The 27,126-nt window shown below is 39.3% G+C and overlaps 2 protein-coding genes across 2 annotated transcripts; both read left to right on the top strand.

The window, feature by feature from the left end:
* The first annotated feature begins 4,289 nt into the window (after window positions 1–4,289).
* On the top strand, window positions 4,290–5,582 carry LOC122415220 (uncharacterized). The gene has a single exon (XM_043427209.1). It carries the CDS (start codon window positions 4,290–4,292, stop codon window positions 5,580–5,582), a length of 1,293 nt encoding a protein of 430 aa, XP_043283144.1.
* A 153-nt stretch (window positions 5,583–5,735) lies between these two features.
* On the top strand, window positions 5,736–8,710 carry LOC122415219 (uncharacterized). The gene is made up of 2 exons (XM_043427208.1): window positions 5,736–7,673; window positions 7,751–8,710. Exons 1-2 carry the CDS (start codon window positions 5,736–5,738, stop codon window positions 8,708–8,710), a joined length of 2,898 nt encoding a protein of 965 aa, XP_043283143.1.
* The last annotated feature ends 18,416 nt before the right edge of the window (window positions 8,711–27,126 follow it).

Below are 27,126 nucleotides of genomic sequence, written 5' to 3'. Positions count from 1 at the left end.
CGTTTTCAGCTGAGTGATTCCCGTGATTCCCCTACCGTGATTCCCTCACCGCACGACACTTAGTCGAACTACGCGTAGCGTCGCTTCGCGCTCCCCACCCTACGGCCCTCCGCCAATCCGGGCGAGACCGCTTATTGTATAAGTACCGGGCTCCCGCAGAGCCACAGAGCTTTCGATCACGGAGCGATCGCCGCGAAGGTGCCTCCAGAGACCCAGCCTTGTATGTCACCGGTTTTGTTGGAATCAACTTCTCACTGCTATACCTCCCACTACTGTACCTCACCCATATCTTTGTATAAAATCGAACACTCTACAGAAAAGGTCTCTTGAAATTTTTTGATAAATTTACTCCTTTAAAAGTTGTTCAAAGCTGAAGTTGGCCTCTGGGTAAATTCTCAAAGTTTTGTACTTTTACGGCAAAATTATGATTATTTTCATGGAATCCAGTTGTTTAGTCTAAAAAATATATAATTTTGCTTTCTCATAGAGGAAGCTATATGACGATGGAAATTTTTTTTTTTCCAGTTTTCCATGTCAATGCTACAAATAGCTTTAATGTAATTGGTTCAGAAATTTTTTCACTGCTCATTGGTAGCAACAAAAATTCTCTCGCCGGGGATGGGTGATCATGGGGGCCAAGGGGCCTATGTTTGTAGCGGTTGGAGTACGCGTATACAGATACGTAAAATCCTGAATGTGTTAGTAACTTTTGCATAATCTTAAGCCCGTGCAAAGTTTTTTCTCAGCAATTACGACACCCATCATGCTAATTTTTGGCTCATTCGACAGAGAACTTCTTAATTAGCTAAAAGTTCAAATTTCAAAGCCGTACATAACTCATGAGCTTCGCAATTAAAGAAAATGACATGCCAATTTTACTCCCACCACCGCAAATCGTTTTATTCAGAGAAAGTATAGTCTCAGCGAGAGCCTCAGGACAGCAGACGACAGGGCTGTCAATGTACTTGTCCCGAGACTCTACCGAGTCTCTTGATCTCAGCGAGAGCCTCGGGCCAGTAGACGACAGGGCTGTCAATGTACTTGTCCCGAGACTCTACCGAGTCTCTTGATAGTGCTGTACGTAATTTAGATAGGAACTTTTTCAATTCATGTAGTTGTTCCTTCATTAGAATTAGATGAATAGAATGTGGCATCGACGTTTAAAAAGTTTTCAAGCGAGATTTTTTTATTTGTTACATTTACAATGTTTTTGAGTAGTGTCTTTGACTTTGTTAACGTTTCATTTAAAATTTTTTCCTATACAATGTTTTTTCCGTATTAAGATTTTTATTTGAAAACACTCTTTTTTCTGATTTTTTTTTATGGAATTCGATTTTTATTTTAATCTTATTTCCTGATTTGTAAATTTTTTTCTGAATTGTTGTGTTGAAATAATTTTCAGGAAGGTTTATGTATTTTTTTATTAAATAATTTTTTTTATAATTAAAAAAAAATCATAGTATTTTTTATGGTTGGAATTTTCAGCAAACAAGACGCCATCAATATACTTGCCCTAGCCCTTTTTCCCCTAGGGGAAGTTTATGGTTTTTTATAATTCCCAAATCCAAAAGGGCGGATCTAAGATAGTAAATGAAAAGGTGGAGAAAATGATCGATACTTATTTCTCGAAGAGTTTATTTCCTGAGATGGAGGTCAAATTTTGCGACGAAATATTTGTATCTCTCTCTTAGAGCGCTACCCAGAACTAACGATGAGAACGTGGAGTTCCACTTTTCTTTTTTCCATCTATTTCCACTTTTTTTTTAGGAATTTGTAAAATTTTAACATTGGAAATAAATTCGCTCGGAAATTCTCTATATTTTTGTTCAGTTCACAAACATTTATTCTACAAAGATCTATTCATGTGTGCACACACCATTCAACTTCGCTCAAATCATACTTTTTCATCACACATGCGCCGAAAGTTCAACTTTCCGAAATCGGAAGGTTGGATTTTCGGTGCATGTGTAGTGAAAAATAGTATACACTCAACGGGAGTGAAATTAGACTACCTCAAACCGCGTGCTTGTCATCCTCGCCTTCGGCTCGGGTGACAATTCTACCGGTTAGGTGTGTAATATACTATTACTCATGTGATGAAAGTGCACATCCTTCGGTGGCTCTTGCCCTGAGACTGAGGTGAACCTCGATCTTCGAATTAAATTCGGATTTGATGTATAGAGCAGAGTGGGCAGTCGATTAATTTGGACGATCCTTTCCGAATTCCACTTGGTGCCCTACCTCGTCGACGTCCCAGAGCGAAGAGGACGAGTTTCACGAACAACGACGCGATGTATCCGTCGAGTGGCAAATTGGATCTCCTATTTTTAATTTTACAAATCGAATGGCGCCTTCGTGATCAGCAACTTCGAAAACCTCTAATAAGTACAAAGTGCTAGAAAAATTAATAAGTATTCGGCATTTCACGTTCACCATATTGGATCCGCCATTTTGAATTTTCTAAATCTGATCTAAAGTTCGTGATCAGTGACTATAGAAACCTCTAGGAACCTGTATTTTTGTTGGGTGGGACCGTAGTGGTCCCAGTGTGAATAAAAGGGATACGAAGTCAATGAATTTCAGAATTCTTTTATTTTACTGGTTGGATGGAATGTTTTCCATTGTTATTTTGAATGGTGAATGATTATTATTTCTTTCAAATGATTGTCGTTGCTTCACAACGAGACCGCTGCAGTCGCACAACGCTGCCAGATTTTCGGTAGGTTAAATTGTCAAAGGGGTTAAAAATTTTTGGTGACAGATCAGTCTGAAAATCATCTGGCTGCGTTCAAGAAATCATATGCTGCAATGTTGCAACTCGTAATGTCGGTACCATTACGCTATTTCAGATATTAATGAAACTCAGCTACTTGCGCTTTCTTTTCCCTATTCTGATTCTCTGCCTTCATTTATATCTTTTTTACCATGACTTCGAGCCCAAGACCTCTCGCTTTGGTCCACAGCTCAAGTTTTCCTCACATCACTTGCCCTTTGTCCTTTAAGTAATAAAGCATTCTACAAAATATTTCACAATGCGTTTTTTATTTCATGTTCCACGTGACATGTATTCCTGGATTTTCGCCTCTCGGCTCTGCATATACCTACTTTTAGGTAGAATTCCAAGTGCCATGCCCATTGAATTCTGTTCCGTCCTCAACGGAACTTTTGGGAGTTTTATTTTCTCTCTGCATACTCCCACGAAAGCAGAAGAGTCATTGCACGATGATCAAAGGTAAACTCGGGAATTACAAGGGGGTTGCACAGCCATAAAAAAAGGGTCTTGCGCGCGGTCGATCGTTCGCGTTCGATCGCTCGCAGGCCCATAAAACATGTGGCAGCCAAATGTGTGGCTCTCGACATCTTTCCTGACGGTCAATCCTTTATTACTGGTAGCCGTTCTGGACCATCTCTAAACGGACGTGCTCTTCTTGTAATTACCCGGTTTATCCAAAAAAATGTCTTGAGCTCGCGGAAAACCCTTCGAGTTTTTTCCTTTACTATCCTTCTTGTTTCTAGTTTACATCTAACTTTTGTTGGATTGGTCAAAACGGGTCTCCGCCTTCTGCACACAGCTCTCAAATTGACCAACCACATCGTTTTGCAGCTAACAAACAGGAAAGGGATGCGACTTGAAGATTTGTCAGTGAGCTCTCAAAAAGTAGTCTACATCAAACCTCCAAACGCGAAGGTCGTCTCCCATACACGACATCGCAAGTAGATTCACCTTTGTAATTCATAATAAACACAAACTTTTGTTATCTCCACAATCTGTTGAGTTCAAGACTCATTTCCTACCCGAGTTCGTAGGCGATTAAGTTCACTTACGAACGTATCACTGAAGTCGCGTCACCGTACGAGTGAGGTCGGAATTTACAACTCCGATCGGTAAAAATAGTTAACCGCGCGACGTTAGTGATCGTTACATTTTTGGTCCTTCGAGCCGGATAGGATCACTACGGTCCTCGAAACATTTGCATTGAACAGTGTTTTCGAAATAATTCATTCAATGTGAAAAAGAAAACTGCTAGGTGTCAATTTTCTCGAAACAGTGACTTTTGTGAGTGAACGATACTGGAGCCGACGAGCTATACAGCATCCTCCATCAACACATCGCTTCATAATCACTCCTAGCCAATCAACCAAGGACTGCGACCTCCTGGATCCGGAGAGCTATACTACAGCATCATCCAGCGAACTTCGTGGTCATCGATCTAAGCGACGCTTCAGCGTAAAGGTAAGCTCGTTAGTCAATATCATTGCCAAATCCTAGTTTCCCCCATTCCACAATCATGTCGCTCTCACCGGAAGAAATACGGTCTCGAGACAGACTCGTCCGTCGACGAGCGTTTGTAAAGGGACAGCTCACTGCATTCAGAAGAGTCCTAGAAACACCCGAGACCCCTCCGGACATTGACACTGTCAAAATATACATGGAACGTCTCGAAAAATACTTCGAACCACTCGCGGAATTGACCGCCGAGCTGGCCGAATTGGAACCCGAGGCAGGACACACCGAAGAGCAATTGGAAATGGAAGCGGAATACATCAGACTTTTGGCAAAAGGTCGCAAGTGCGACCGAGAAGTATCTTCGTTTGGCCCGTCTACCGCCAATGCGGCAGAACCGGTGCGCGAATCCCCAAGTCCATTCAATGTGACTCATTCCTTCACTCGCTTACCTGAACAAGGGTTACCCAAGTTCGACGGTAAATACGAAAATTGGCTGAGTTTCAAAGATGACTTTGAATCGTCAATCGGTTCCCGCGTGGACCTATCTAACACGCAAAAACTAAAATATTTGAGATCATGTCTGAGTGATGAGCCCGAGCGACTAGTACGGAGTTTCGGCACCACTAATGAAGGCTATCCCGAAGCCATGAAGCTTTTAAAAGAGACGTTCGAGCAGAAGGGAAAAATTTTGGAACGTCATATCAATGCGATTTTCAACATCCCCACGATGCAGCGAGAATCCGCTACCGAGCTCTGCGCCCTCATAAACACGACTCAGTTGCATTTATCCGCGCTAAGGTCTCTAGAACAGCCGGTAGATCAGTGGGGTTCGATGTTAGTTTTCATTATCTTGAACAAGCTCGACAAAACGACTCGTCGGGAATGGAAACGGGCGCAAAGAGGAAACGAAGTTCCAAGTTTTGAAAAATTGATTCATTTCTTGCGCGAAACGGTCATCGCATCGGACGACGCTCCATCGGGGAACACCGGTAAAGAAGAAAAGGCTAACAACACAACGAAGGGAAAACAAGGTAGGGGAGCCGATCCAGTCGGGAAAGGCCCTACCCGTACACAATGCTTCGTTGCAGCAACTGGCGCAAATTGTCCTGCCTGCAACGGATCATCCCATCCGATTTTGCGGTGTCAACAATTTAAAACGTTGTCGCCAAAAGAGAGGCATGGTATCGCAGTAAAGGCAACTTTGTGTCTCAACTGTCTTCGACCCAATCACAACACTAAGGACTGCGGATCGAATTATTCTTGTTTAGTCTGCAAACGCAAACACCACACGTGGTTACATTTTGCAGAACCGTTAAATACGCCGGTGGCGGTGTCGGAGGGTAATCAAGCATGACTAAACAAGACGGGATCTTCACCGGTAATCACTCTTGTGGCGACCTTTCCATCAAAAAACATTTTATCTCCGGCAACCGTAAAAATAATTAGCGCTGCAGGGTCTCCGAGATCATGCCGAGCCTTGTTGGACACATGTGCAAATTCCAATCTCATGACTGACAGGTTAGCAATATCGCTCGGGCTTCCCAGAAAACAATATAACGTTCCGATTAGCGGCGTTGACAATGCGCAATCAACTACGAATTATTTAGTTACGACTACGGTCCTGTCGAGACTTAATGGGTTCAGGAGAGAATTAACGTTTTTGACAGTGAAAGACATCACTGGATTGGTACCGGACGAGAAAATTCAACGAAGCTCTCTGAATATACCGTCAAACAAACCACTGGCCGACACCCAGTTTGACCAACCCGGAGAGATAGATCTTCTTATAGCATCCGGGACAACCTTAGCCAGTCTCTGCGTAGGACAAGTGAAACTCTCCAAATCGTCAGAAGAGGATCTTTATCTCCAGAACACGCGTTTCGGCTGGATAATCGGTGGTTCCATTCCAAGAGCTGATTCTCAGGAAACAACGTCAATGAAACATCGATGTTTCTTTACAAATCTAAAAGACGTGATGAGAGGTTTCTGGGAAATAGAGGAGCCATCGCGGGAGAATATACCACCTGCCGAAGAGAGTTGCGAGAAGCACTTCCGGAAAAACACGAAACGCGGCGAAGATGGGCGCTACATCGTGGCTCTTCCTTTCAACGAGAAAATAACAGAGTTGGGAGACACAAGAGCAATGGCGGAAAGACGATTTCTCGCACTGGAGAGACGATTGAGAAAAAACGCCTCACTTTGGGATTCGTACAGCAAGGCCATGCAAGAATTCATTGACTTAGGTCATATGACAAAGGTCGTCGGGGAGCCACAACCCGGAGGATGTTATATCTCGCATCATCCGGTCATAAAGGAAGGAAGCTTGACGACTAAGGTCCGACCCGTTTTCGACGCATCGGCCATGTCGACAAGTGGCATCTCTTTAAATGACACACTTCTTGTGGGGCCCACTATTCAGGATGATATTTTCTCGCTGCTCTTACGGTTCCGTAAACATAATTACGTGCTCACAGGAGACATCGAGAAAATGTATCGGCAGTTTTGGATACAAGAATCGGATCGGAAATACCAACGAATTCTCTGGAGAGATTCCGACAGTCGCATCGCCACATACGAAATTAATACGGTTACTTTTGGGGTAGCATCTGCCCCCTTCTTGGCGATACGCTGTCTCCACCAATTGGCTGACGATGAGGGGGAGTCATATCCGAAGGCGGCAGAGACTCTCAAGAAAGATATGTACGTCGATGATTTGTTAACCGGAGCACCGACTTTCGAGGAAGCTCTCAAGTTACGCGACGACATCAACGCACTCCTGCAACGAGGAAAACTAAACATGAGGCAGTGGGCGTCCAATGAGCCAAAGCTTCTTCATGGTTTGCCCGTCAATTACGTAAACCTCAAGCTTCAATCCCGGGACGACCACACCATCAAAACCCTCGGAGTGCACTGGGATTCGGAAAGGGACCAGATCGTCTACATGGTACAGGAGGTACCTCCGAATAGCCGGGCTACGAAAAGAAATATCCTTTCAGAGATCGCGAGAATCTTTGACCCGCTAGGCCTGCTTGGTCCTGTGATAACGTACGCCAAGCTTATTATGCAGGAATTATGGGTTGAAAAACTAGATTGGGACGATCCGATTCCTCTCTCTATCCATACGAAATGGTTGAAGTACACGAAAGGACTCAACAAGCTCAACAACCTATCGTTCGATCGAAAATTTTCATCGACGGAGACCGATGAACTCCAAATTCACGGTTTCTGTGACGCCAGCGAAAACGCATATGGTGCGTGCATATACATTCGCGCCGTCGATTCCGATGAAAGAATCACTTCGACTCTACTTTGTGCAAAGGGTAGAGTAGCTCCGCTGAGCAACAAACGATCTGCCCAAGCAGACGAAACAAAAAACTATTCCAGCGTCACTATCCCACGTTTAGAATTATGCGCTGCGCAAGTTCTTGCTCGTTTATATACCACGGTTCGTCAAGCGATCCCTGTTAATCCGAGCAAGACTATTTTCTGGAGCGATTCGACTATCGCACTACATTGGATAAGAACCTCGCCGAGCCAACTGCCAATCGCATCAGCGATATTCAGGCAAGGACCGAGACAGACAGCTGGAGACACGTCCGATCAGCTGACAATCCCGCCGATCTTATCTCACGGGGTCAGACTCCAGATGAATTTGCTTCACCAACACTCTGGAAAAACGGACCCAGTTGGTTGACACAATGCGAAGAAAATTGGCCACGGTTGGGGTTGCCGAGTCTGGAACGGGTGCCCGAAACCCGAAAGATAAAATGCCTCGTGGCACCAATCCACTGGGACGTTCTTGAGCGATACTCTTCAATCGTCAAACTAAAAAGAGTTATCGCCTATTGTCTAAGATTTAAGACGAAATTGAAGGGCCCGGTGAGCTGCGAAGAACTCCAAACAGCAACGAACACCATTCTACGAAGTGTTCAATCGTTGCATTTTGCCGAAGAATTAAAATCTCTTCGCGAAGCTAAATGCGTGGATAGAAAGAGCAAGCTCGCACCCCTGACTCCGTTCATAGACAATCACGGTTTAATAAGAGTAGGAGGCCGATTAAGAAACGCATCGATACCCTTCGACGAACGGCATGCGATCATATTGCCACGGAAAAACCATGTTACCAACCTTTTAATTAGCTACGAGCATCTCCGCAACTACCACAGTGGCAACCAGGCAACGCTCTATGCTCTTCGGCGAAGATACTGGATTTTGGACGGTCGCAATCAAGTGCGAAGAATAATTCGAAACTGTTTACGATGCAATCGTGTCGAGCCTCAATCTACGAATTGTGTGATGGGAGATTTACCGAAGGTCCGCATCACCGAAGCACGGCCATTTTTGAATGTTGGAGTCGATTACTGCGGCCCATTCTTCATAAAAGAAAAAAAGTTCCGAAATCGGGGTCGGGTGAAGGTTTACGTAGTGGTCTTCGTATGCCTCTGCCGAACACAATACGACTGTCTCCAATCAATTGTCTGAACAAGGTATTCAATGGCATTTCATGCCACCTCATTTACCCAATTTTAGGGGAGTCTGGGAAGCGGCAGTGAAATCTTTTAAACGTCATCTAAAGCGCGTAGTCGGAGATCAATTATTCACATTTGAACAACTAAACACGTTCATCACTGAGGTTGAAGCGATCATGAATTCACGTCCATTGACTCCCATTTCCAATAATCCGAATGATCCTTTAGTTCTTACACCAGGTCATTTCCTTATCGGCAATTCACTAACGAGCCTACCAGAAGTTGACCTTTGCGCACTGAAACGAAACGATCTTTCATCGTGGAAGCTAATCCAAAAGGTGCGCCAAGATTTCTGGAAACGTTGGCACAAAGAGTATTTGACGAACCTCACTGTTCGTCACAAATGGACCCATGGAACGCATGAGATCAAGGAGGGCTCTCTTGTACTCATCAATGAAGACAATGTGCCTCCCCTTCGGTGGCCCATGGGTCAGGTCATCGAAACTTTCCCAGGTGCCGACGGTGTCATCAGGGTCGTGCGACTAAGGACTCCCAAGGGAACGTTCATCCGCAACACTCGGCGGCTCTCTCCACTGCCGATGACCATCGAATAGAATTACAGATGTTTACATTCATTTTCATTTTTCTTGATCGATACCCTCTCAAGGGGGGAGCATGTTCCGTCCTCAACGGAACTTTTGGGAGTTTTATTTTCTCTCTGCATACTCCCACGAAAGCAGAAGAGTCATTGCATGATGATCAAAGGTAAACTCGGGAATTACAAGGGGGTTGCACAGCCATAAAAAAAGGGTCTTGCGCGCGGTCGATCGTTCGCGTTCGATCGCTCGCAGGCCCATAAAACATGTGGCAGCCAAATGTGTGGCTCTCGACATCTTTCCTGACGGTCAATCCTTTATTACTGGTAGCCGTTCTGGACCATCTCTAAACGGACGTGCTCTTCTTGTAATTACCCGGTTTATCCAAAAAAATGTCTTGAGCTCGCGGAAAACCCTTCGAGTTTTTTCCTTTACTATCCTTCTTGTTTCTAGTTTACATCTAACTTTTGCTGGATTGGTCAAAACGGGTCTCCGTCTTCTGCACACAGCTCTCAAATTGACCAACCACATCGTTTTGCAGCTAACAAACAGGAAAGGGATGCGACTTGAAGATTTGTCAGTGAGCTCTCAAAAAGTAGTCTACATCAAACCTCCAAACGCGAAGGTCGTCTCCCATACACGACATCGCAAGTAGATTCACCTTTGTAATTCATAATAAACACAAACTTTTGTTATCTCCACAATCTGTTGAGTTCAAGACTCATTTCCTACCCGAGTTCGTAGGCGATTAAGTTCACTTACGAACGTATCACTGAAGTCGCGTCACCGTACGAGTGAGGTCGGAATTTACAACTCCGATCGGTAAAAATAGTTAACCGCGCGACGTTAGTGGTCGTTACAAATTCTCTCAATCTATTGAATCATTAGTAATCTAATTGGTTGCACATCCAGTTTAAATATTTGTACGCCATTATAATGATTTGGTTTTTGCAATTTACATTGTAACTATGCAATAATAATAACAATGATAATAATAATGTGAATTTATAAAAAGTCATCAAATCGTAAAAGTCTCATAGTTCCCAATTATGACGAGTGTTCGATACCAATCAATCTAATGAAAAATTTCCATCTTCAATTCCATATTTTAAGTAATGGAGAAGAGGGGGGAGGCTGAGGGTAGAGAAAAAGGATGGGGTAGAAGGAAAAAAAGGCCGCGAGAAAGCTGAACTACACTGAAAAAAAAAATGGTTGATTCAATAGCAATTGATGTTATTGGAAGAGTTTTCTTCATGTAATTGCAATGTTTTTGCAGAGAATTAATCTACAGTTTGATTTAAAACTATTTTATTCGTTTAATCATGTTTAACCTTGTGATGATCATATATTTATTGGCACCCCGTAATGCGACATTTCGTTGTTCCAATGACTTTTTTTCTCAGTGTATTCGAGTGTCGAGGTCCCCGAAGACGCAATCTTTAGAAGATACGTAGAAGAAAGGAGGGATCCGGAGCGAGAGCCAACGAAGAGAGCTGTATACACGTAGCTCGGCGCTCGGCTTGGCAGGTCCATCGATTTTTTCTCTCACAGCTTATTCATACACTTTTCATCTCAACCGCGGTAGCATACTACTGAATAAAAAGTACATACATATGTTTTTTGTACATGCGCAATATATATGTGTGTAACGCAGTCTCAATTTTATTCGGTGCTGCTTTCACGATTGTATATAGAAACTGGGAGTGTAAGAACCGTAAGAGAGAGTATTTACGATCCGCTACCATTGCTACATCGTTAGATGCTTCGTTCTTATTCGTTTCTCATCTCCCGCCAACCCTCAACACGTACCCTGCGATTCATGTTTCATCCCTTGTGTACTACGTGCCACGTACTCTTTCTCTTTCTCTCTCTGTCTCTCACCCACTTACTCTTCCTATATCAGGCGCCACCACCCCTTCTCCAACCTTTCTTTTCGATCTCTTTACTGAGCGTAGCATCAGCTCATAACAGGTAAGAGCATCAAGAAGCTTCGGCTTTCACCAGCGCATTCTTAGTCCTTTTCTTCTCTCGATTTCTCCCTCCGAACACTATTTTTTACCACAACTTTCTTCACTTGCTTCAATCCCTTGATCATCCTTCATCTCCATTAAGTTTATTTCTCTATCGACCCGGAAAAAAACCCCCACCGGTCCGATGTAAATCTACGTCATATACCTGTTTTGTATACGTACTCCAAGGCTGGATATAAGAGGAGCAGGGAATGTCTCCCAATAATAACTTGCCCAGGGAATAATGTAAAAGTTGTCAATTGTATTTATTGGTCTATGATGGTAAAATATGTGATCACTTCGAAGCCCACGAATTAATGCAATCCCTGCTAATGCACGGGAATGAGAATGATAAGGTGACCAGGTCGTCGTCGAACATATGTTCGACGAGTACGGAGGAGCCAAAGCGTGCTCGATTTCTTATCGAGATTTTAATTCTGAAATATCAAGATGATTCTGATAATTGTAAGTCTTACTGGAATTCTTCCTTTCGGCGAGTAGCACCGTGAGTTGGATAACGGGCTCGTTTCATTGTTGTAAGATGATGTAGATTACCCGGTTGTATGAGAGACAGTGTGACCAAGTTCGCGAATATTTGCCCAGTCTTTTTATTTCCCGTGGACAGTTATTCGGCGTAAAATTAAATAAAAACGGAATCAACCATAAAATAATGAAATAAAGAAGTTGGTTACATAGTTTTCTTTCACCTGGTTTGGTAAAACAAACAGAATTAGCTAAAATCTAAAATCAATGAAAGATTCATTTGAAATTTTGAGCCATCAAGTGTTTATACAAGCGAATATAACCTCTTCAGACGCTTATGTAAAGCAATTTTTATCCCATTGTTTTGTATCGAAATTTTAACTCAATTTTGAGCACTTCAAGTAGTTCATAGTTGGCTCATAAATGGATCAATTCGCAATACAGATTTATGAGCGCAAATTACCCAGACTACTTGAGCGAAGCAGGACGATTGGGCGCGGCAGTTACGGCGCGACCGCTCTGGCATGGCCATTTCGGCGGCAGAAAGTTTTGGCATAAGGACGTTTCGGTGCTAGAAACATCAAAGTAATCAAATTTTAATTTTTTTACGTTGTTAAAAACAATAACGATTTTTTTTTCAAATGTACGATAAAAATAAACATTCCGATCAAACATTTTGGTTTATTTTTTGAAGTCATATGTATTGGAAAAAGAAAACATTACATTTTTATAAGCCTTTTTCGAATGGGAGAAACGCGGATACTGTTTTTTAAAAACATTTTACGTCAATTGACCTTTATACGATTCAGAAAGACTGTATGCAAAGTCGTCTCGCAATAACACGAATAGTGTTACAATGTTTGTTCCCGAATCACCAGTTTACCTTTTTTTCCTAAAAGTGGTCTATTTTTTCATCATGGAAATCAATGTATTATCCAAACGAGATTGCCCCAAATATAGCCATGCTGGTCATTCTTTTATCTTTGATAGGATTAGTGCCTTTGGGCAGAAAAAATTCTGGAGATGTTGCTGTAAGTCGGATGGATGTAAAGCTCGTTTGCACACGAGTGTATTGACTGATGAGGTAAAATTTCCATGTTTATAATACTAATAATTGTGTTCATAGCTTTCATTTGCGACATCATTATTGAATATCGAGATAGAACATTTTCTTTTAGAAATATATCATGAAGTCCAATGTCGGTTCACTGTTTTTATTTGCAGATCCTTAGAATGAAGATTCATTCTTTAATGTTTCAAATTTATTTTATTATGTTGAGCGTGAACATTTAATAAAAATTTTATCTGTTTTTGGTATTTAACCTCTAGAGGACCGGCATTTAATAGTTGAAATCGCCCTTGAAAAGTGCTCAAATTAGTGTCTGGTATCACGTATCAACTATATACAAAGTTTATATCTCAGGGTGAGCCGATATATCGGCTTTCCGGTTCTCTAGAGGTTAAGGATATGTTGCAGTGTTATGCAACCTATAATTATTTGGCACTGAAGGGTTCTTTTTCGGGAAAAATTGATAGAAATTCTTCGTTTTATAAAAAATTAATAAACTTTTTTTTGACGATATACACATATCCAAAGATATTTTGAACTCACCCAACAATTTTTTTCGATTGATTTTTTTTTATTATCGTTTTACGAGATTTTTCCACCGTAATTTTTTTATATTGATTAAAATTCGTATCCTTGGACTCAATTGTAAAATTTGAGGTTGGTTTGAATTGAAGTCAGAATAGATCTTTTCATACTCATCAATTTTCGAAAATGGCGGAACGACCACGTGTTTTCGTCGCGGAGTTTGGAGTGTAAAAACGACTTACTTGGCGTTGAGATAACACGGTGTACGATTTTTCGGGCTCAAAATTGCCTGGATGGTCTGCAAGATCAAGCCGGTGGTCGTTGAAATTCGGAAAATAGGGGAAGAACAAAAAAACTACTAGTAAAATTAAAAGTAGGGGAACTGGGCCGTGGCACGCAGGCTGGGGTCGTGATGGAAGTGTTCGATCTCGGTGCTTGCTCGTCGTTCTTCCTCGTTGCACATAAATTATCAATTATAGATCCTTGCGCGCGCCGATGATCATCCAATCGGACTCCTTTATCTCGCGCAGGAGTAGCGACTCGGTGACGAGAGAGGGTGAGGAAGGGCTAACGACGAGGGCTATCGATTGGCGATTGATGGCTTGACGGCGCGGCGCTGTTATCAGCCGACTCGATCGATGGCGCCGCCTGGGCGAAGTTCGGCCTTGCGCGCGAATTTTCGGTTGACTAATTCGTGATAACAGCGGGGCTGATGCGTACCGGCCGGAGTTAACTTTGCTATAGCCCGGAACCCCAACGCCAGGGAACTCCTGCGATGATTTTCTCGAATTGGAGACAATTCCTTCTCGAGAAGAAGTTCCATGACTCGGTTCGCCTTTATTCGATGTTTAGCCTTTATGCGATGTTTTAGCCTCGTGGGAATTAGGGAAGGGACTTTTTATAAGTGGGAGGGAACTACTTGGGACGGGACTTGACGGGGGCTCTCGTTCAGGGGGAAAGGGGGATTGTAGTCCGGTGAATTTCACATGTCGACGATTGCGAGCGAGTGCCAAAACGGCCGAAGAACTTATGGCTAATAACTATGGCGATACAGAAAAATGAACAGGTGAAATTACATAAGAAAATTATATAGTTCGCGAATACTTAAAAATATAAGAAAAATATAGCGGTTTATGGACGCTTCAAAAGTGAGTGAGCGGTGTGGTGGATTCCACCACGACGCGGCGCGTTGCGGCTCTGCCACAACGTCAGTGTTTTGCAAAGTGTGTGACCATTTGTTTGAAAATATTTAGAACGAGGTAAGTTTGGGGTCCCACTGAACGACACATACCGAATACGGCACTATTACCAGAAATGCCTCCTGCGCAGTACGCACTTTGGGGCAATTAGCGCAGTATACTATATTTATAAGCGCGATGTGGACGCGGTCCTGTAGCTCTTCCGCTTTTAAAGGTTCTAGTGTAAATCAAATTTCCATAAAAATTAGGTTGGACTAGTAATTTTTGAATTTGCCCAATAAGATTTGGTTTTAGGAAGTAGCTACCTTTTTCAGAAGATTCGTTGCACTTGGAACATTCAGAATCTTTTACTTGTAACGGAGACGTACACTACCGGCCAAAAGTTTGGGGACGCTTGTTGAAATTTCTTGACGCACCAAAATTTAAATGGTTTAATCTAAAAAAGAGATATCGAAATTTTGCGAACGGCATTTTAAAGCTAAAGTATCTAAAGCTTGAAGCTTTCGCGTAATCGAGAACGCGTAAATATCGAACCATTAAATCGCACGAATGAAAATTGTCTCGTGAAATAAGTGAATTGAGCAGCTGTTTAAAGTTATTTGATAATAAAATGACAAGCGATTACGGTGTGTGCCATGGACCGATGTTCATTGACCATTCGACTTAACACAGTTTTGTCGAAAAGTGACGTACGTGTCACAGAGAACGTAAGGAATGTTCTCGCTTGTCCTTTGGACGACGTGTACAAAAAATACATTAAATGTGTTGAATACATCGAATATTGAAGAAAAATCGGACGGGACTTTGGTTGGATTGTGGGGTAATAAAAGTTACCCAGTCAAGACCCTTCGAAAAAACGATAAGAAAAATATTTCATTTTTTTCCGATATAAACAATAATTCAATTTTTTTAAATACACCTCAGACAATAAAAAATATTTGGAGTCACTCGATTTATTCGACGAATTCGGGCTCGTAACGCCCAAAAAAATGAGGGATTCCAAGAAAAGACTGCTCGAAACGGAAGACGCTGTGACGGCTGCGCAAAAGCAAGATGCAAAATTTCGACTAGATAGAGAAATTTTTAAAAATATCGAGGGTGGAGGGAAAACCCATTCGGGAAATGGCATTTCATGTCCAGATTCTCTAGAGATAAGGGACAAAAGCTAAATGGAATTAGTGTTAAAAATAATTATAAGATGAGCATATGAAAGGATGAAGGAGAGCGGAAAATTGAAAAATATTTGCAAGTGTTTTCTGCTGTGATCCCGGGTGGTTCGGACTCCATTTTCATAAATCCATGGCCTAACACCTCTCTGCGATATGTGTGCGGTCGGTGTACTGCTTCGGAGGCCTCCCGTGGACGGTTCTCATCATGCGAATGGATAGCCCTCTAGCCGTATACTGGCTGGCGCAAAGTACCACAGTAGAGGAGGTGCATGTTTGAGCACCTCTGGTGGAAGCGTTTGAGCATGCTCGCACTGCCACCCGAGGGGATCAACCAAGTACCAGTTATATCGGCAAGGTTTTCTGCAGTTTCCTTTCGCCCTCAGCGAATGCGATACAGTGGTAAGTCAGTAATAGGAGGGGAAAAGTGGAATAGGGGCAAGGGGGGGAGAGTTGTAAAAACCGAGAGGTATATGAGTAGAAAATCTAATAATATAAAAGAGGAAGAAAGGACTAAAGATTGCGAGAGAATGACGGGTATGGGAACAAGGGACGAGGGAACGAAGGTTAAGTGGACGAAAGACGAATGAACGAATAACGAAAGCGTGAGAACGAAAACATGAAAAAATTAAAATACGTAATAAGGAAGTAGAAAAGGGCGAATGAAGGAAAAGAAGATAGGATGTTGAACGAGAACGAATGAGTGATTCCGAGAGAATGACGGGATAGGAAACGAAGTTAACCTTTATAGGACGGATCTGGTCGAAATATCGATCATTAGTTTGGATTAGTTTGGTCAAGCACTACACTTGAAAAATTCATCGATATTATGCACAATATTGTGAAAAAAAGGTTGATTTCAACGTAAAAATCCCCGTCCTTCGAAGGTTAAGCAGACAAAAGACGAATGATCGGGAGAAAGGAAACCGGAGCGAGAGAACGATGGGACGGAGGGTCAAAAAACAAGGGGTTCAGAGGGAAAAGAGGGGGGGGGGGGGGTGATAGAAAGCGAGAGAATGAAAATACAAAAAAAAATTAAAATACAAAATGAGAAAGTAGAAACAGACGAAAGTATGACGAACGAAAACGAATGAGCGATTTCGAGAGAATAAAAGGATGAGAGCGGAAAGGACAAGATAAAGGTGGGAGAATAAGTTCGTTTGAAGTAATTTTTCTTTTCTAGGCCTAGAGCAACAAGTAATATCTGTACTACTAGACCTTATAGATGCTTTGAAGAAAACCGAACTCGACGATGCTGGTGAAGTTTCTCTGGATTACAAAAACAAAGACAATTCTGAATTTAAGGTACTCGTAAAAAATTATACCGTCACTCAATAAAAAGTCGACTGTGCCTTTGACTAGACCCATCTGATTTTATGGATTACTATGCGCAGAATACGAATCTGAAGTTTATTTGGGTCTAGCCTTCAAATTTCGAGAAAACTGCAACAAGCCATTAAAAATGGATAAACATTGCGCAAAATTGTAGTTATTTTTTGCAAGTTTCACCCATTTTTGTTGTTTTTTTCTGCAACTCAGTTAAAATTCTAAAGATGCACGAAACAAATAGACTGTGGATTAGGATTCTGTTCTTCAAAATACATTATGAAAGTATTTCTCCCGGCTAATAAAATTTTAAACATTTCCACATTTTTTTACAAGAATCTACATAACTGATATTAATTCTTCGTAGGTTCCCTTACTACCTGGATCGACCGTGTACTTGAATGCACGACAACTGGAATTCACCACGAAAACGTTTTGGAAAGACCCGAGAGAACTAGTGCGCCGAATCATCAAAGCCTATATTCCCGCTACGAAACTACAAAATATGACGAGAACCGGTAAAGGAGCAACCGAAAAAATTTCCGCCGATTTGTAAGAGAGCACTAAAAGTAATTAAACACATGAAAATTTGAATTTTTTCTTGTATCTTTGTGTAAGACAAAATATAAATTCAAGTACACTATTAATTTTTCAGTTTACGTTAATAAGCATGCCCCAAAGTCTCTCAAATTGACTCAAAAAGATTTCAATTCGTGCATTACAACTATAATAAACACAATGAAACAAAATAAACGAAAAGAAGGAAACAAACCTCCAGAAATCTGGAACAATATCAGAGCACCGTAAAATAGAAGAAATTGATTCTGAACAACATGGGATTCGAAAAAAGATTTCGAAAAACCGTTTATCATGAAAAATTATTTTTGTATACCTTTTTTTTCTTCTAGAATCGAAAAAAATGCACCACCGGATTTGTTTGAAGAAACGTGCATTGAGCCTGTTTCCATTACGAGTGAAATGGAAAATATTGTGAGTATGCGACTGGATAGAGAGCGAGCAACGAGCCGGGAAAGTGATGTTATGATTCAGGAAGAAGTGGTGGACATAAGGGAAAAAGAAAACTACAGAAAGAGAAATTACAGTAAAGAGAGAGAGAGAGAGACAAAGAAACAACGGATAGTATAATGGAAACCATTATAAGCAGTGACAAAAATAGAAAGGAAGACAAAGATTATAGGGAATATAGTATTATAAAGTGTCTCAGATGAATTTTTAGGTCGGAGAGAGCTGTTTTGAAAAAAAAAGATATGAGAAAAGAGTAGGATAGCAAGGGAAATCAGGAGAATATCGGGAGTACAGATTGTAGTTTAGAAAGATAAATACCTGATTTGAGAAAAAAAGAAAATAGGAGAGAAAAAAATCGCAAAGAGGACCGAGATGGTAGCAAAGAAAGCGATTTTATGTCCGAGACAACTAGTTTGAGCAGAAAAGAGTGTAGGAATGAGCAGGATAGCAAGGAAAGCCAGAATAGTAGGAGTAGAGATTTTAGCTCAGAGAGAGAATGAACTGATTCGCGAAAAAAACTTTAGGTCCCCCCATGGAAAGGATTTATATTAAAAATATATGTAGAATTGTATGAAAAATGTATTCTGCATATATAAAAATATATTTTTTTTTAACTTTCATACATACGAATATATGAATCATGTATTTATTTTATCGATGATTTTGCCGATTTCAGTATATTAATTATGTTTTTTGAATATATTCCGTTGCTATCACTGATAGATTTTTTTTATACTAAATATATATTTTTGATAAATTTGAAATACATTTTGTTTTCATTCTGAATGAATATTTTTTACATGAAAATGACTATAATAATCCATCGAAAATACGTTTTTTTTATACGAAAAATATATTTTTTTTGTATTGAAATTGCATTTTTATTCTATTGAACTTATATTGATTATATATCAAATATATATGATCAATGTATAAATAATATATGTTTTTGATATTTACATACAGTTTATGGTCGCATGTTAATTTTTATACAAATCACAACATTGAAAAGAAATGTCCACAAATTTTCAAGCTTAGCCAATAATGAAAAAACATAACATCTTGGATACACTTGGAGCAAAATATAATTTTATTCATAAATAACTTTTTTTTCCAATACATATTTTTACGATTAACTGAACGGAGAACTTTACATAAACATACAATGCCATTATAATTTCTAAGATAATCAATATATTTTCCATATAGCATAATTATTAGTTTGAACTAAACTCATACTCAAATCAGTAACTCATAATGGTTCGGATGGACGCAGCCTACCATACGTGATAACTTTCTATTCTCCAGGAGAGATATTTTTTCGTTAACCTTAGTCAATTTCACTGATTTTAAACTTTGTTCAGAATTTCTCTTGAGAAGTTTGAGGTGATCCAACCGGCGGTTATGAATTAATGGTTTCTTACAAATTTCCAAATGCTTACCTATAGCGTAAGCACGAATAATATTGTTGTCAACAATAGCCGAAAATATTTCTATTTCAAAAACATCACCACTGTGTAAGGAAACGGTATAACTATTCCTTTTTTTTACGCGTTTATAAATCCGAGAGTGAATCATTTCATTTTTAACCAGTGCTTTCCTGAAAAATTGGACTCTGTCTACTTGTTTTGAACTTATGAATGAAGACAATGCCAAAACATATTGTCGTGGAATATTATTGACGCTAACGCGTTCACTCAGCGTAAAACCTTCACCACTGAAGTTACTTTTTGTGACAACATTCCTGTATAGTAGAAGATTGAGTAATTTTTTTTGCTTTAAATCCATTTTCACAAACAAATCGCGTTCAAGTCGAACAACTGCTGATCTCGTGCGAAACGTATCACAAATTTGTAAAGCTACGCCGTTTGGACTTTTGACGTAATGTTTTAAGATTTGATTATAATCTTCAAATAAAAAGGCGCTGTGAGTCCACAAAGGGCCCCAGTGTAATACGCTTATTGGTAAATGAGCGAGTTTCTGTTTCTTCTATAAACTGAATTATACATTTTTCAGCATAATAAACCTCGGACTTCATTATTGATGTTTTTAGTAAAAGATCGATCGCGTCAACTATTAAACTCCAGTGATCGACGTATTTTTTGGCAAACGTGACTTTCATCGTCGGTAGACTATAAAATAATAGCCAAATCACGAATTCATGAGCTTTCCAATTATCGCGATCAGTCATAGCTCGCGGAGTTCTAGAAATTTCGAGCGATGGTTTGAACGAAAGCAACATTTCATCAACAGTTTTCATCACGTGGCCATGATAATAAGGCTCATTGTGATTCGATGATGAAAACCATAAGTTGCAAAATTGCCGACAAAGGCCGAGACCGACGCAATGCATCCAATCAACGTCTAAGTTATTGATAATATCGAACTGTGGAATGTCACATAATATTGATTTAGACTTCAGTCCTTTTTGTTTTTTTTCCGCAAATTTTAAGGTATCTGAGTAATTTCTAAGACCTTCACCGAAAGGATTGTGATTGGGGTACATCGGATAAACTCTCACTTGACCGTTTTTTTTCTTAACTACTTCTCCAGGATGCAAGCACAAACCACAGCCGTATTTCCCATTGAATTGTGTTGAACACCTTAATCGAGGTCTGTCGATTGAGTCTGCAATCCCTAGTAATACTCTACATCTTTTGGTACATAACGTTCCATCTTTCTTATAATCAAACCCTCGTTGATGTAATGTTCGACATTCAGCAACGAAGGGTTCCAAATAATCTCGAATTCGAGGTTTCCCTCTACCGAACCATAAGCTGACAAGCATAACATTTTTTCGTCTGTCCTCGGGAGAGAGCTCGTTTAAAGTACATAATACTGGATATATAGAAAAATTTGAACTTTCGAAAACAGAAGTACCATCAATACTAAAATTTATGCTAATCATATAGTCGTGCACTCCTTTTTTATATAATTTTCCGTCAAATATGTCATCGATTGAATAACGTTTTTCTCTATCTGAAATATTTATTAATTTATCGCCTTCAGTTTCACAAAAAAATTTCAATTGTTCAGTGAGTGAAATGTATATGAAAGTAGATCCCGGTTCTTCTAAATTTGATTTCACGTCTATATCGCAGTCACAATACGAGCAATGTAATTTTGAATCGTGTCGAAGGTTGTCGTTACTCATTCCTAGGTACCGGTGACATTTTTTGCATAGATGATGTATTGATTGAGGAATCGAATATAAGTCCTGTATTTTTTTTAAGTGATATTTAGAGATACTATTGAATGAGTCATTGAAAGCGTCGATAGATCGCAAAATCGTTTCTTGAAGCGTATACGTTATATTGTATTGTAATTTCATTGCCGAAATAATTAATGCTTTGATCAAAACTTCATTCGAGTATTTGTTTTTTGAATCGTCACTGTCGATTGCAATCGGTTTATCGGAGTCAAGTTTCTGGTCTGATTCAACGGGATACGATTGAATTTGTTGACATAAAAGTATGTCGTTTTGATCATTATGAAATAGGAATTCCATTGGTTCTTCTATCTCTAGCATTTTCTCGGTATTTTTTCGTCCTGAATATATTTGGTCAGCATTCAGAATAATTCCGTCCACCTCGTTATCCCGAGAATTTTCGACGCAAGGATAAGTTAGATATTTCTCATTACATTCGGTATAAATTTCGTTGACACCATTCTTCAGTCTAGTAAAAGAACAAATTCTTAGAAAAAATCAAAACTTGAACTCTTAGGTTCGATAAAAAAATTTGAAGAAATTGTCAGAAACGTCTTCAGTGAGGTAAAACAAAATTATGATATTTTAGCCAAATCGAAAGAGGTTGGGTTCAAAAGGGTTCGATTTGAATGTCAAATCGGAACCAACGACTTAGTACAAATTTGAATGTGTACCTATTAGTCCTGTTTTTTTTTCTCCAATAACGGCGTGTTCTCAAAGGAATCGATGATGCTGCGTGATTTTTCAAATTATACAACCTATAACTCGTCCTCATTTTGATTTATTTCGTATTAAGTTTGAAATATTTCACTAGAGTTTATGAGACGTGAGAATTTTTCTTACTGCTTACATTTCACATATTTTCAAGCGGCTTCTACTGATAGATCCGATATATTTTGTTTTGAATAAAATTCACGAAATAGTTGAAGTAAATGCCTGACGTCAAATAACATCGAAAAGGGGACATTTTGACAGCATTAATATTTGAATTTTTTTCAACACAAATAATCAGTTTACCTCATTGACGTATTAAACTGCATTATGCCACAAAAACATCAGCTCTACGCATTGATAAAATGGGTTGGTAAAGAAGATGAGAACACTTATACACCAGATGTTCCGGTCGAATGGATAAAATATTTCGATCCGGATAATTTTGACCCCGAAAATCATGATCCCGACGAGTCTTACGTTATCGAGTGGCATGATAAAAAGCATAAACCTCGTGAGGGCTGGAATTGCTATGATGGAATAGTCATTTGTGTATCAAGTATGAATTTAAAATACCATCGAACACACTAGTTTTTTAAGTTGGAAACGATACCACATAAAAAAAAATAACCTAACATTTTTTCGCTTCAATATTCGTGTGTTCAATCAATAGGCCGTCGTTCGAAATTAGAAAAAACTATGAAAGAGCTGTCCAGTAAAATATCCCCCCAGAAGGTTATACGAGACGAACGTTCTAGATCGAAAGACCACTCTGGATCTAAAGAACGCTACGATGAGAAGAGACGAAAAATACACAAGCATTCTGTGTCCAATGAACTTTGTTCAATTCAAGCAGAAAATTCGATATCGCGCGATGAATTTATACATAAAAAGACCGCAAGGCGTTCGGATAGTTATGAAAATTCAACGCTCATGGGTACAGCATTATCGAAACCGCCAGCAAACGTAAATTTCCGCATTGATACATATCTTTACTTATTAGATTGACAATTTTATGCATAGAGACGCACGGTGATGCTAACTGCACGAATTTCAATCTGAATTGAGATAATCATTATATTCCTTATTCTCTTTCTGCAGACATTAGATAGTGACACTGAGATACAAAACGACCAGAGTTTTCATTCTGACGGATCTATTACCCCACATTTGTAGTTAGCAAATGGAAGAAGGATTAACGAACGGGATCGAACCCACCCAGAGTTAACCCTTGAAGATTTGATGCAAGGTAGCTACAGTCAGTCGAAATTTCATTGCATATCATAGAGAATATCTCAATTCAGTAAAGTTGATAAATAGATAAAATCTATATACGCAACAGTTGATTATATAACAGTCATTAAAACTAATCTCATAACTTTACAGTTATCAAAAATGGTCACAAAGATCTTGATGAAATTGAGAAAAAGCGAAGCAGACAAATAAATAATATGTTACAAAGGTTGGATACGTTAGAAAATCGTGCAGGCGTTGATCCAAGAACTAATAGAAGGCCTATTCCAAACATTGAAGAATGTGACTATGCTCGACCAATGTCTTGTAATGAAGTACGGAAAAAATTTCACCAAATTATTCATTATGTTATTTCTTCATCATCAGTGATTGAACGTGCATATTACGCCGTATTTCTATTTGTAGAGTAATGTCAAACTTATTGCTCACTTGTATCTAATAATGATTGAAAAATTTTACGACCCCTCATCATCGTGGAAAAATTATTCCAGTTTTTTATAAAGTCAGATAATTTCCTCAGAATTGCAATTATTTTTAGATAAATTGGAATTTCACTTTTCGGGAGATTTTTTAGATTCATTAATGTGGAATAATCCCCAATTTTGTAAAATAAATTTTTCTATTTTTAAAAATCTTTTAAAAAAATGGATGATAAAAAATATTCACTCAAAACAAACGTAGATTGAAATTGGGGCGCCAAGGAGTAACGTCATCATAACGCAAGACCAGTGGTACATTGCGAAAAGCAAAGCGTCCTTTAGTGCTGCGGGATTGTCACTACTAACGGCCGTCTTCCCTATGCAAGAGCTTCTAAAGTGCAACCTAAGAGGTGGGCCAAGTAAAATTTCAAAATCAGCGGAACATCTCAGCGCACTGAAACCAAAATTGGTGCAGGCTATAAAATGTAAATATATATGTCTATGTGAAACTTTTGATGAAGTTGGCGATAGTATTACGGGAAATTTTTACATTCAAAACTACTTTTCTATTATTTAGCTACCGTGCGAGGAATGTTCAAAACGACTTATTCTGAAAAAATAATGAACATGGCTATTAATAACAAACTATGCAGCTTACGACGAAAATATAACAGATCTTCACGTACCTAAGGCAGAGAACGTGGAGATAGCGACAACATGAGAACGAAAAATAATATATTAACGAAAAGATATTAACGAAAAAATATCTTCTGAAGAATAGAAAGCGTCCATCTTAACTTGAGTATCCGTTTATTTAAAACTAATAATTATGCTATATGGGAAATATATTGATTATCTTAGAAATTATAATGGCATTGTATGTTTATGTAAAGTTCTCCGTTCAGTTAATCGTAAAAATATGTATTGGAAAAAAAAGTTATTTATGAATAAAATTATGTATTATATTTATGAATAAAAAATACTACTTGCTTGCCTCCATGGTTGCTCTTTATCATTCTTAGGATAATTATATTGGTCGATTTAACCGGAACAGTAGACGTTCGGAATCGTGATTTTCAATCGATATTTGGTCCGTTCACGATCGAGTTTTGTCTGGTCAAAATCGAACTAATAATTACGCGGTAACATCACATCGCGTTTTGCAAGGAAAGCTTGACGATCACCATCCATCGATATGGAGATTTATTGATGTTTGGAAAAAATTCAGAAAGTGAGAGATGCTCATTATGCTGAATTTTTTAAAGGAGTTCTATCACCCTATAAAAAAGGGAAGCTGATGCTCGAATCGCGCATACGGTTCGACAGTTCAACAACAGAACGCTGAAAGAATACTTAATTGGGATTGCGCAAAATTTTTTGTTACCATAAAGCGATGTTTACGATTAATAACTATTTTCAGAAATGTTTAGATGTAATATATTACAAATGTAAAAATATATTGCTCTCAATTTTGCTCTTCATTTATCTTTTATTCTTCTATCACCGTGTATTTTTTCCCACTTATGGTTCTGATTTACCGCTGTCTTCTGTAATTTATATATTGCTTATCTTCACTAACAATAAGTGTTAAGGTGTGCAAATATATTGTGTACAAAAAAAATCGATATTTTTATTCGAGGCGTCAACAGAAATTGTTAGTATATAAAAAAAAGTAATTTTTCCAAAATTTCAGAAGATGCAAAAATTTGGGAATTTTTTAGGTTCATCAATTGTTATAAAAATTGGTAAAATATTTTGATTGAACTCTGTTGGAAAAAATGTAGACTAATGAATGCAAAATCGCAAATGTTTCTTATTACTTCTAAAATCGGTCTCGTAATTTTTGCGAATATAAAAGAAAGTTGAATTAACAAGATTGAAAAAAGTCTACTATACAAAATTGTACAGAAGTATAAATCCAAATAGTTTTATTGCAAACAAACAGTTTAGAACCAAAAAAGTTTAGAAATAAATTATGCGAGGCAGCTATTAAATTTTTTTAAATGACAAAATTTTATAAGATTCGTGATTCCGCAGAAAACCAACACTATCTGCTATGAGAGAAAAAAAAAATTTCGCTTCACAATTTTTAAGAATAAACAGGAAAATACAGAAAAGGGACGTCAGCACTAAATTTTCAAAACTAAAACTAGTCAAAACTGAAATTTTCATTTTAAATCTCAAATTTTGGTGAAATTTCTTTTTTCTTGTGTATTAACGATTTCCGTCGGAGCTCGGAGAAAAAAATTTTTCGATTTTTTCGCATCATCTTGCATGCTTCCATTTTTAACTCCCGACTGCCCGCAGGGCCAAAAAGACGGGAGTTATGCGTTTCACTGCGATCAGTGGGTGCGGGGATATTCCTTTGTCGCCAGTTTTCTCGAAAACGGTGATAGTTGTCTTGACCAATTTTTGACATAATATTCTATATATGCCGAACAGTGTTTTTATTTGTAGTATGTCAAGATTCATCGCGAACTTTTTTTTTATTTAAGTTTAAAAACTTTAACGTCACACATCGTTTAAACATATCGCAATATGACCATATTTCGATCATCGACTACTTAACACCAAACTCCGCGATCTTTAGATCGCGGACAAAACATCGCGGCGACCACGCTCGTCGTTATTGACAGGTGGCGGCCATCTTAGGCCGGTAGGCATGAGCCCAAGCGGGGCAACCGGCACCGCTCTGAACTTCGCCGCGCTATATTTTTTGGAAATTAATTCTTTTCGTAATTTGTTATTTTAAGTCGCCCGAGCAAGTAATTACGATCAAAATCATCAGAAAAATAACACGAATGTAAGAAAAATGATTACGAGTCAAATTAATAACATAAAATCTAATCACAATGAAAAATGTAAAAAGCGACTACGACGCATTCGCGGGGAGAGCGTCGATGGGCTATAGGACGCGTACGTGACTTTTAGCGATTACAATTTTACGAATCATATTAAAACAGCTAACAATGTTAAAAAATGAAGGAAATTAAATAATAACGGATCAAATCGAAGTTTTTGTTGTTGAACATCGTAATAAGCTGTAAATCATAAAAAACGATAGTCCGCGCATCGTATGTTAGCCCGCTCGACCAACGGGCGAGCGTGAATCATGACAACGGGCCAATCAGAGTAGGCGTTACAGAAAGGTGCGCAGAACCGAGCGAAAACGGAGATTCTCGGCGCTCGAGAATTTTATGGTGGGGACACGGGTATAAGAAGCGCTGCGCGACTCATTCGGCAGACAGTTCTCCCTGGCTAAAGAATCAACTCGGACCTCTCTTAGTACACCTCGACATCAGCCTCAGCAATACTAAACCTATCCTCAAAATTTTTGGGGTTCCCGTAGCGCGGACTCTCGGATCGACTCGGTGACGTCTCGATCCCATAGCCCGTGGACGGTGAATTGCCTATTTCCTTGGATGCCTGGATTCTCGG

This window comes from Venturia canescens, chromosome 8 (assembly GCF_019457755.1).
Source record: "Venturia canescens isolate UGA chromosome 8, ASM1945775v1, whole genome shotgun sequence".
NCBI classification, from domain to species: domain Eukaryota; kingdom Metazoa; phylum Arthropoda; class Insecta; order Hymenoptera; family Ichneumonidae; genus Venturia; species Venturia canescens.
This window is presented reverse-complemented; position numbering and strand designations above follow the sequence as displayed.